Raw genomic sequence first — 12,534 nt, 5'->3', positions numbered from 1 at the left:
AACTGCCATCTCAAGCCTGCCTCTTTAACATTTCATCTACTTACACATATTCCTTTACACTCAAACAGAGGTGCACATCATTACCAGGAACCCACACCCCCTACCTCTATTCCCTGCCAGCCTACCCCACCCCCACTTCATGTTCACACATGAAAGTCACAGCCCGAGTTAGGAGTCTGTGAGATTTTGCACTCATACAGTAGCTAACAACTCACCGTGACAGGTGAGAATCGCCCACTCACGCACAATCTCTGCACTAACTCTGCCACCGCGGCCCCATTTTTCTCTCACACATATACGTAAACATTGCATATAGATATACATAGTCTCCAGCTTGCTAAACTCTCAACACATAGCCTTTATTTTGTGTCAATATAATGAGCACAAGGCCAGAGCGGTGTTACAGTAGCTGGGAAGCAACGCTGCAGGGCAACACAGACCACTCTGTTCAAGAACAAGGCATGGGCCAAGCAAACAGAGATGTGAGAGTAAACATGCTCTGGTCCTGCGGCTATTTCACCCTCCTTTCCTTTTCTGTCCTTCCCTCCATCCCTCCCGCCATTCGCCTCTCTTCCCCACTGCTCTTTAATCCTACAGCAGATGATGCAACAGCAAGCAGCCCTGATGGCAGCGACACAAGGGTCCTACCTGAACCCCATGGCAGCCATCGCTGCCGCGCAAATGCAGCAAATGGCAGCTTTCAATGTCAACGGCCTGGTGGCTACTCCCATGACACCGTCCTCAGGTATACACTAATAGGTGCACACACGTGCACACACTAACTGGCACAGGTGCAAGAGCAGAGGCACATGCAAACACACACACACATACACATATGTGCAGGACTTCTCTCTCCATTTCTCACTGCTGCCCTGGAACATTTTCATCATTAGCAAGAATTATAGAAGCAGTCGTAATATATTCGTTCAAGGCCTTTCTACTTTTGCCCTTGTTACGTTTTTTTTGTTAGATGTAGGCTCCATATTCTGGGCTAAAGCACACATTGCCAGTGTTGAATTAAAGGAAGCGGAGACTCGTATTGAGTGAGGAATGATGGGAGAAGATGTACAGCATTCCTTGACACTCATTGGCAGCCACATTATAGTCTCTCTCTCTCTCCCTCTCTCTCTTCCTCTCCCTCATTATCTCTGTCGCACTCTCTCTCTGTCGCTCTCTCCCTCTGTGTCTCAGTGACAGTGTGTGTTTTTCTGGGAACACAGCCAATCCGATGACTTTGGATGCAGAGTCCTTGGCTTATACAATATAAGAGCAAAGATTTGTGTGAGATAATCCTGAACCCCAGTCTGAACTATCTTTTTGGCCCTTGTCATGAGGAGCTTTGATGGCTCGACACTAAGTAGGCAGGCCGCCTGAAGGCAGGGTCATTGCAAATGTATTAAATAAAGTGGCTTGACGCTGTACCTGGCATTTGTAATCCACAAGGCCTACATATACCAGGTAATGCCTATCAAACATAATCCTACAAGACCTAAATGCCCTTCACCTGGATTAGAAAAATAATAAAAATCCATCAGCACAAAGGGGCACTGACAAGGTGACAGGCTTGGAATATCACCACAAGGAGGAAAGGTGGTTAGACGAAGAGGCACAGACTTCTGCATTCAATGCACTGTACTTTTTCCTGTAAGTCAATTTTGTACTTATACTTTTTGTACCTTTAAAAGTATAAAAATGAGGAAATATTCATCTGAGTGCAACCTTTTTCCCCCGTACTACCCTTACACCTCAATCAGTGTGCTACCTCGACTGATTTTAGTAAGGGTACCTTTAGTTCCAACTGAATTGGTACCAATTTGTACCAAACAATACTGTACCTTTATAGTGGATCAAAAGGCACGCATTTGTCCTCACGAGGACCCATTATGTGCCTGCTGTACAGCTGTACATTTGTGAGGAAAATGTTCAGTACAAAAATATACCTCTCTTGCACCCGCTATTTTTGAGACTGTATCATGTGAAACGTGCACCCTGCAGTTTCCGTAATGACTCTGTATCTATTTGCAGGCACCAGCACACCCCCAGGCATCTCTGCCACAGCCGTGCCCAGCATAGCCACCCCAATCGGGGTCAACGGATTCAGTGCCCTCCCGCCTCAAAGCAACGGGCAGCCCACCTCTGAGCCCATCTACACCAATGGTATTCATCCTTACCCAGGTGAGCCAATCAAAGTTTACATAAAAGAAGCATAGAGATATATTTGTAACATCTACTGTCATGAGACCGTCGCTGTGACCCTGACACTGCTTGCGATTAGCTGCTTGTACGGATGGTGATCTGTGAATGTTTGATTGTTCCAGTGTTGTCCTTGATCTGAATAAGAACATCACCTAACTGCTACAATGCAAGTTCAACGTGACAGTAGTGACTAATTGAATTATGTCACAGAGTACTGTTTAAAAGTTGACAAGAGTCCTTTTTACTTCACACTCCCATGACATCTTTTTCTGATTCGAACTGAAGCGTTTAAGGCTTGAGGGTCAATCAACAGAGTCTTTGGCAGATTTCTGAGCAGCCAGCCCCAGTATCATGATGAATCCATCAGTTCATCCATCAGTCCATTATGGTTAATTTGATGTGTCTCAGATCGTCCTCAGCTTCTTAATGTTGTCTGGGACTGATTCCTGAAGAACTGACAGACACACACTTCCCATTCTGCATTATGCAAAGGCAGCTGCAATTGTAATGAACTACAAAGTGGTTTGTTTGGCATGTTGTTAATATTTGATGCAAACATCTGGGGCAAACAAGCATTTTGAAGAACTGAGAGATATGACAACCCACATTTCTCCCACTCCCTGTGTGATCTCACCCCCTGATGGCTCTCTACAGATGAGCCAATTTCTGCCTTGCTCTTTAACATTCTCTCTATATCTTTCTTTGTCTCTGGATCTGTCTTGACCATTCCCCGTCCCATCTTTGTCTTTTTTTTTTTTTGCTTTCATTTTCCTCTTGGTCATCCTCCTTTCCCGGTCTCTCTTTTCGTCTCTCTGCAGCACAGAGTCCAACGGTGACCGACCCTCTCCAACAGGCTTATGCTGGTGTCCAACACTACGCAGGTGATCTGTCTCTCCTACCTCCTCTACTCTCTCACTTCTTCCATCTGTCCCTTTTTCTCTACCCTCTCCCTCTCTGTTTATCACATCAGTAGACACTATGACAGGTAGAGATAGCTGGACGACCAGCCAATTTCCTCCCGGATTAGGCTACTTTACATTAGGATTGCAAAAGGATTTTCAGTTGACTTAATTATACACCCACACACCCACACACACACACAAAAATCCTAATTCCAAAAGTACACCACAGGCTGAGGATCTGAACCTGCCATAGCTTCCTATATGAGAGATGACACAGACCTCTCAGACCAATTCATTCTGCCTGACATTAGCTCTTATTAACACGGTGTAAGTCTCCCTCTCTTTCTTCATGTGTCTGCTCAGTTGAACTGTACTCCACTCCCCCTTTTGCTGTGCTCTTTGTATAGTGATCCACCAGCCAAATGAGCCCAGGCTCCCAGTCATAATGCAATTTATTTATGCAATGTCTAGAGGATGCAAATGAACAATGGAATAATGATTTGAGTTTTGTTGTGTCAAATATGAAAATGGAGATGTGAAAAATTCCACTCTGGTTCTCCCTTTGCAACAGCAGCCTACCCTGCCGCCTATGCGCCAATCAGCCAAGCGTTCCCCCAGCAACCAACCATCATTCCCCAGCAACAGAGGGAAGGTAAGAGCGAGCAAGCGCGCCCACCCAAGATAAAAGGTGATAATTGCCATGTTCCATTCTAATGTAGCTGCGCTGCTTTGAATTAGCGAGGGAGGGAAAAAGCTGGCTGGGGAAAATGTGAGAAAAAGGCTTCCCATTTAAAGAGAAGAACATTAGCAGTGAGATGGAAAGTTACTCTGTCATTATTCAAAAACTGCACTAATTCAAACTCGCAGCGTTGGACTGCTTAATCAGTCCATTACAATGTGTTTAAGTGGTTATAAATATTCATCAGATTAATTAGCTGCATGCATAATCATTTATTACCATTCCTAGAGTAGTGTTCGCTCTTATGCCACAGCATCAGATGTAATAAAGCATAGGATATACTGTGATGGTAAATCACTCTTTTTGACGCCATTTGTCAGTCTCAATTATTCATCTATATGATTGTATGAGACAGTGTAGAGTGGCATGAATATTCAATATAGGAACTCTGAAGTTGAGCGTTTCCAACATTGCCTGGAGGAAAAGTTAGTTTATGCTTGCATTTTTTTGATGGTGAGAATATGAGCCAGGGCCACAGAGCAGAAGAGTGTGAATAAAGTGTAGGTGCACATGAACTTATCCTCACATAACAGGAGCTCATTCACTTTACATCTAGGCATAATCTCACACAAAAAAAAACCACACACAACTGCTACGTTTATCCCATCTCTCACTGCAACCTTGGAACATTATTAGCAAGAATTATAGAAGTCATGGTAACGCAAACACACAGACAAAGCAACACACACACACAGAGCTATTCTTGGTTGAGCCAGTGGCCTGTCTGAGTTCTGGCTTCCTCTGGGTTTTGGCTGCTCTCCCAGTCTGTCTCAGTCCACTGCCACAGTCTGCAGCTCTGCCATTTAACAAGAGACACCTAAACCTGAATACACAGGCACAGTCAAGCCTCAGCTTCAGCCTCCCTCTGAAAGCTAACAATTTCAACAACACATTCTGTCAGTCTGTGTCTGTGCGTATACCAACAAAGAAAATCCTACCGAATCCAAAAAAAAAATAATTTTAACCAGACAAATCTTTACTGTACTCTTTGGAAAATATGTGTCTTTTTCACTTCAGCAAAGCATCTTAGGCAACAGTAACACATACTGACACAGCAAATATCAATACTGTATATGCAATGCAGTGCTGTCAAATGCTTGTGGAAAAACTAAATATGCCTCGTCTTTTAATCTGCACAGAAAATTATTTGGTTGTAAAAAAAAAAAAAAATCTCTCCTACAGAGAGAATTTAAAGATGGTGATCTCGCTAGAGTTCAGTGCCAACTTTACCAAAGTTGTCCACGTTGAAAATACTAAGGCTGCATCCCTGTTTACTATATACTGCAGTTTATTTACCCTCTGATGTTTTACTTGTGTTCAAGTTCTGAGCGTGTAAATTTATCCTCTATCTACTGCCCACAGAAATTCCTCAGTGGGATGAAAAAACAGTATTGTCCATGGCATAAACCCTACGTTCTGCAAACAATCCCACAATGCAATATATGCATTTTATGTATGTGAATATTGCAGTTGTGTGACTCAACAGCTGACAGTGAGGACTAAAAATGCAGTGAAATTTATGAAATAGGGAGAGATTTCATACACAGCCTGAGACCCTTTTCAAGAGCACTGGGTTCAGAGCATCACTGCCAACCTAAGCAGAATAATTTCCAGATGGTCCGAGGTGAAAAGACAATGGACCAACAAATCAAAATGTCAAACACTGACTTGCATATATGTGAAAGGTTGGCATTAAGGTTGGCTGGTATTTAGTGGCCATATGATCATCAAAAAGGGGGTATTTATTTTCAAATAAAGGAAGTAAATAGGTCTGCAGCCAAACAACCTATGAATGGTCCTTACATAGCAGTTGCAGACATTTCTTTTCCTCAAACGAACCACTTCTTTTCAAAGCATCAATTCTCCATAAGAGACCTAAACCTAAACAGACAGAACTGAGATTCAGCCTTTAACAAAAAAAAAAAAAAAAAAAAAAAAATCCCCACTCACACTGTCAACCTGTGTGCACGTGTGTGTCCTCTATCTCACTGAGGCATAGCAGCACTACAGCCAGCCACCACTGCAGCCCTCTTATCAGCCTTCTCACCAGCCCCAGTCTCATCTCGTCATGCTATCACCCGGAGCAATGAGACAGGAGAGAATGCTAGCCAGGCAGCCAGCTGCAAGCACACTGTCCCCGAGTCCATCACATCTCCCTCCCACTCTCTCGCTCTCTCTCTCTCTGTCCATGGTTCCATCTCTCTCTCTGTCTCTTTCCAGTTCATTCCTGCCTTTATCCAGATTGGCCTGTACAATATGTGGCAGCTGGGTGGATGAGTGTGGAGGGATGGAAAGAGATTGGAAGACAGTCCTACTGTCACACAGTAATTGGGACAAAAACTTGGCTTATGTCTTAATGCGTGCTCTGCCTCCTCCTCCTCCTCCTTCTTCTCTCTCTCTTTCTCTGTGTCTCAGTGTTTCTCTTTCTCAATATAACCGTCTCAATCCTTCTCTTTCAATCAGCCTCTCTGGGTTTTTTCTTCCTCCTCTTGTCTCTGTTTTTATCTCTCTGTTTTTCTCCTTTACTTCTCCTATCTCTGCTTCTCTGTGGCTGTTTACATGTGCACACAGCAATTGCCAGCACATTTTCTAAGACAACAGTCAAATTTAACTGTATAATAAGATTTAGTAAAGTGCCACCTATCTATCCAGTTATTATGGGAAATTAGGTTCTCTGGAGGATTCGAATGGAAACCACAAAAAGAGCTGACCAAACAACCTGCATGTGAACACTTGAAAAAACGGGACTAACGTGTGTGTATATACCACAAAAACTAGGTTTAACACAACTAATATTTGTACCACAGGTAACATAATCAGGATTTGCCTTTTACATGGCTACTATGTCTTTTGAATTATAGTCTCGATTGCTTTATTATTGAGTCATTTTTCCACCCATGTTATTATGGTCAGTCTCTCTCTCACTGGGCATCTCCTGTTTATGCTCCCATGTAACCCTCCTGTCGTCTTTCTCTCATCACCAGGGCCAGAAGGTTGCAACCTGTTTATTTATCACCTGCCCCAGGAGTTCGGAGATGCGGAGCTCATGCAAATGTTCCTGCCTTTCGGCAACGTCATCTCCGCCAAAGTCTTTGTGGACCGAGCGACCAATCAGAGCAAATGTTTTGGTGAGTCAAAAACTGACATTGAAGAGAAGAGAAGAAAAAAAAAAATCATTAAAAGGAACAAAGTCACACGGTGGCTGTGTTTGGCAATCTTATCATGCCTCTTGTTGCTTTCCTGCAATTAGTGTTTGCTTTTGCTTTTATTCCCAGTGTCTATCCTAATCAAGTTGCAATTAACATTTTAAGGGTGGCGTTACATGCCACTGAGCAGGGGGCGAGGAGGGACAGAGGAGCAATGCACACGTGCTCCCTGGCTTCATCACACAGGCATTATCTAACAAGATGGTGGGGTTTGGCAATGGAGGACGGGGGGAGTGCGGTGTGACAGGGTGGACGCTCTGAATGAATGAAGCCTTCATCTAGCTACTGACCCAGAGATCCCTCCTCAATTGCCACTTGCTCCACACATCTATTCATCACCATTCCTAATACAATCAGTATCCATCTCCCCTTCTCTGCCATTCCCAGCCTCTTTTACCAAAGAGAAAAGCATTTTCCCAGACTCCCTCCAATCCTTCCAGCCGGGCAACCCAGCAGTATGCCGCCACCCCTCCCCTCCTTTTCTCTCGCCTCCCACACAGCAAACCAGTTCATCAGGGTGGAGGCGATGCAGGTGGAATCCATGGGCTTAAAGAGATAATAATAGACTGGTGTGGGCCTTGCTGTTGATTCAGTTGGACAGCAGCACCCAGGAGACAGGCGCAGAGAGAGAGACTCCCAGCATTGGCTTTCTTTCAGTTTCCCTTCAACATGGCATGTCTATGAGGCTTTCTCTTCCTCTCTTCCCTTGTCTCTCTCTCTCCGTCCCTCTCAGGACAGTCTCTCTCCTTCTCTCCCTGTGTGTGCTCTTCTCTAAACATATGCCTCTCGCTATCACTATCCGTCAGTCAACAAGGGGGAAGGACAAAGGGGCGGTGACCTCATCAGTCTCACCGGCTTATTTTCCACAGCTAGTAATTAAGATCTTGGCTGAAAAACAGCAATTTAACCCATGATTCTTTTGTGGGTTTTTTTTTTTCAATCATTTCTCACTCCTTTTTATAGCGGAAGCCCCAGGGCTCTTTTGTAAGACATTAACAAATTAGGCAGAAGATGCTGTGCATTAAGGGGGATAAGTTATTAGGCTTCCAAGAACTTGGAACACTTCATCTTAAAAATGTGTGAGTTTAGCCTTGATGGTGTGGTTAATGGGTGTTGCAGACACACAGAAATGTGTGCATGCAGCTCATAGGAGTAGAAAAATGGATAGATGGACGGACTGATGAATTGTACATTGTACAAATGTACAAATATTGGCTCACAATTGGCTCACATATGCTCACATTGGTGAGAAGGAAATATATTCAGTTTTCCCAGTAACTAAAGCAGTGATGGAAACCAAGCAGACTAACAGAAAGCCAGCGACCTTCCTGTTGTCTGGAGAAACAATTTCCAAAGCTCTGTTGTGTGTACTCAAATAGGACAAAATGAAAAATAATTGTTAATTATCCATAACATATAAACAACCAAGTAGGTATGTCAGCATTTAGTTAACCAAGATTTTAATTTTCCAACTGTCCTTTGAAAATAAGAAGAAAAGCAACACCATATTCTCATTTAGATAGCCCACTTTTTTCACTTCTGCTTCTAATTAAAAACTAAAAAACATTCACTTAAATCCGTCATCTAAATGCAACTAAAGTTCTCCAATAATGTCAAGTTTGTTGGTGTAAAAGTTAACTTACCCACTGTATTTTAAGAAGCATTATATTACAATATCTTAGCAGGTAGGTGTTTCAATATTTAGTTAATATTGATCATCTTAAGTCAAATACTTGTAGCAAATTGCGAACCATGACAGAGTGAATCCTGTGACTTTCAAAAGAAACATCCAGGCTTATGTGGCCTGATTTCTCTACAGCACAGGTGAACCACCGTTTGGGATTTTGAGAGGAAATAATCAGACATCACTCTTTGAGATGAAGTGTTTACAGAGAAGCCTGAAAATTTCAATATGATGAAAAGGTCACTGGAGGAGCTCTCAAAGCATATTCCTACAAAGGATGTATTTCTGGAGTAGGATTTGGAGTGTACTCTTAAGGGATGCAGCACTGTCAATTCAGACAGATGTCTGTTTAGTTTAGCCTATTTATTTGCACTGTGATAAAATGGACATGAATATGTGACAGGGGAATTGAAGATAGATCTAAGGGGATTTAAAAAATATTTCACCATCAAGCAATTTAAAAACATTAAGATGAGAAGTAACACAGGTTGCAGAAACCTAATTTAAAATTGTGGCGTCTGGAGTGATGCAACTTTGTGTTAATTTTGAAATTAAAATACATATATCAACAGGCTGTGTTTTTAGCCTGTGTTGTGATTTATTGAGTCGCCGAAATGTACAGAACATCCATTAGGCAAAAATGCACAGAGTGTTGACACTGACTGTTGAGGAGCTATATGGTTGTGTTTAATTTAACCTGGGACTCTATGGGAACAACATTAGTCTTAATCCTCTGCGTTTAGTCACTCAATACTGACATTTAAAAGTGATCAAAGCTCACCTTGTTAAGTGGAATTAAATGGATTTAGCTTGAAAATGAATTTCAAAAGGCCTGCTGAGAATAGAGCGACAGACACCTAAAATAGGAAACCCTCTGCTTTTTAGATATGGTGGGAGAAAAATACATACACAAGGAGATGCAAGTTACCTAAAGGGCTTCTGAAAACATGGATATACCTTTTTTTCAGCTGCTCTTTACACACACACACACACACACACACACACACACACACACACACACACACACACACACACACACACATACACACAAGATTCGCCACTCTAAGAAATAATTTAACGCTTTTAAATAGTCTTTAACTGCTACAAAGGACAAGCAAATCTCCCATCAACACTTAACAATATAAAATAATAATTCATATCAATAAATAAACATGTATTGAAAATGTAAACTTTGAGGTGCTGGAGCTCCACATCACTATATGTGACTTCTGAGTGGATCAACTGGAGGTTGACTAACTTGTTCAAAGGGAGTTGAGTGGTAGTTGTTTTTTCCCAGCACATGAACCGAGACCTCACCTCTACACTGCAGACTCCCCTGCATCAGTGCAGAAAAGGGTTTTCAAAGTACCAAACACCATAAGTGCACAGAATCATTGCATAGTAACTCTTTCTTTTTTCCTTTTTTTATTTTGTAGGGCAATGTGAGACTTATGTAGTGCAGCATTCTCAGCTACTCAGCCTGGTCCTCGACTTGTATTTTCCCCCACTGTCATCCAGTAATGTTTGCAACTTGTGTGTGTGTTTTTATTAAAAATGCAGAACATTGCAATGCGCACAGACATTCTGCTGATATGGATGGCTGCGGTGAGAGCCATACCTCAAACACTAGTGGTGTTCGGAGTATTGAGTTCCACACAGTCAGTGCTGCATCAAAGATATGAAACATCAGCCAGTTACTTTGTCTCGCGAAAACAGCTGAAACTGGAAACATGTTCAAATATCGTATTCTGCTTTTATTTTCACACACACACACACACACACACACACACACACACACACACACACACACACACACAGATTCAAGCTTAAAGTTTGCAGCACATTCTTCACCCCCCCCACCCAGTACTTTGACCCCCAGCATCCTATCACCTTTTTGGCATGTGGATGTAAATGTGAGGTATGGAGATTCATTAAAGCTGGGGATAGTGTGAGAATGTGTGTGTGTGTGTGTGTGTGTGTAGGACTGGGAGGGGGATCACTGCCAACTGACAGACCCTTCCCTGCTCAGTTTGTTTAAAGGGTTTGTAAAAGCAGCAGCCTTATCTCACCCGCACTGACAAAAGCCTGCCCTCTCCCCCCAAATTAAATTGGACCCATAGCGGTGTGATCAAATCAGCTGGCAGGCGGAAAATTTGGGCCGTCAATCACAGAGGTGTCTGATAAGAGCAGGCAAGGAGTCCCGGTGTGGAAAGCTGTGGGCTCATTCCGCCTCGACACCCAGGTGATAACTCAGAGCAGCAGGCACCTCTGTCCTACACACCTTGCTCCAAGCATCTCGTCACGACCCCCATGCCCTTTACTCTTTACTTAGATACATGCTCAGTCACACACGTACATGAAAATACACTTTGGCACACGCACACATGCAGCTCTGCCTCACTTTCATGGCTCAAACAGACAGGTAACATTTACAGACACCGCTTTGCTCTAAAAATCCACACGCAACATGAGACTTTTGTTTTTTTCTCTCTCTCTCTCGCTTTCTCTAATCTTTGAACACCTTTTCATGTTTTTTTGTTCTCTGTTCAAGTTAAACTCCCGGTTTCTAATAGCTCTTCTTGGTTTGATTTTTAATATCTGTGTTATTAGCCTTTGTGGTATTTTATGTAATCTTTTTAATTCAGAGATTTTCAATTAATCTGCTGAAAAGAGAAAACAAAGACCTATTGTTGTGTCATTGTTGAGAGTTAAAAAGGGTCTTCTTCTCCCCTCTTTTTTCTTTCATCTTGCCTGTCTTTTCTCCCTGTCTCTTTCCTTCTCCCTTTCTCTTCTGTCTCTCTCATCTCTCCCCATTCTTCTCCCTTCATGTGTTGTTCCTTTTTTTCCCATTTTCCCATTTTTCTCTGCCCCCATCTCTCTCTGTCTCTCTCTCTCTCTCTCTTTCCCACTCTGTGTTCTTGTCTCAGGCTTTGTGAGTTTTGATAACCCGTCCAGTGCTCAAGCCGCTATCCAGGCCATGAACGGGTTTCAGATAGGCATGAAGAGGCTGAAAGTGCAGCTAAAGCGGCCAAAGGATGCCAACCGACCTTACTGACTCGCCTGCTGTCCATACCCAGGTACAGTTACACCCATGTCATAACACACGGTGCCTCACCACATCATTCCATGCCTGTTAAAAATCAAACTGTCCACTTTGCTACTTAACAGCTTACTTACTGGTTTTTGCACAGTCTTGTTGCTACAGTAGATGTGAATGGGAAAGAGCATTGCCTCAAATCTCAATTCAACCTTTATGCACAAAATTGTACAAAGCTTTAAATTTCAAACCTGGGTAAGATGGTTTTATCTTCAATCTTCAAAACCTTTTATTTTCTGCAATTATTACTCAATACTGTATATTTGCCTTTTGCAAAATAGTAAAAATTTAAATTTTATGAAAAAGGTATGTATTAAATCCTTAGTGACTTAATAAAATATCAAATTCTCTGGCATTTTGATATTAGGGGGACGTGTGCAAAGAAGGAAATTCACTGCAAAAACTTCCCAGGCATCCCCAAACTCCTTCAACTAACAGACCCCTTCATCCACCACTTATTCTCCTTTCTCCATGGAAATGTACATAGTTGTGGATATTACAGACTAATAAAAGTATAAAATGCACAAATTAGCTGAGTGTTACATGTGGTCCACTACAGAAGAAGTTAAAATCTTTCTTTAATCACTATCTGACTCTGTCCCTTCGAGCCCTGAAGTAACATGAAATTAGTATTTTTTCAGGTCAATACATTTTTTTAGCATATTATCTGTGAAAGTGTTGGGGCACTAGATTCTAAATTGCATGGCCCC

The 12,534-nt window shown here is 42.4% G+C and overlaps 1 protein-coding gene across 12 annotated transcripts in view; it reads left to right on the top strand.

The window, feature by feature from the left end:
* The window catches only part of celf6 (CUGBP Elav-like family member 6), a 126,606-nt gene extending 114,824 nt beyond the window's left edge, over nt 1-11,782 (top strand). For 2 of the 12 annotated variants that reach the window (XM_041056195.1, XM_041056037.1), the window contains 6 exons: nt 601-745; nt 2,026-2,175; nt 3,015-3,077; nt 3,670-3,750; nt 6,822-6,965; nt 11,655-11,782. In XM_041056195.1, coding sequence (XP_040912129.1) covers nt 601-745; nt 2,026-2,175; nt 3,015-3,077; nt 3,670-3,750; nt 6,822-6,965; nt 11,655-11,782 — 711 coding nt within the window. Of the gene's footprint in view, nt 1-597; nt 746-2,025; nt 2,176-3,014; nt 3,078-3,669; nt 3,787-6,821; nt 6,966-11,654 lie in introns of all 12 variants that reach the window. The other 10 variants (XM_041055878.1, XM_041055852.1, XM_041056633.1 and 7 more) reach the window with 9 other exon arrangements.
* Nucleotides 11,783-12,534: the final 752 nt, after the last annotated feature.

Source organism: Toxotes jaculatrix, chromosome 1, assembly GCF_017976425.1.
Source record: "Toxotes jaculatrix isolate fToxJac2 chromosome 1, fToxJac2.pri, whole genome shotgun sequence".
NCBI lineage: Eukaryota > Metazoa > Chordata > Actinopteri > Toxotidae > Toxotes > Toxotes jaculatrix.
The sequence above is the reverse complement of the archived record's forward strand: the minus strand, read 5'-3'. Positions and strand labels throughout refer to the sequence as shown.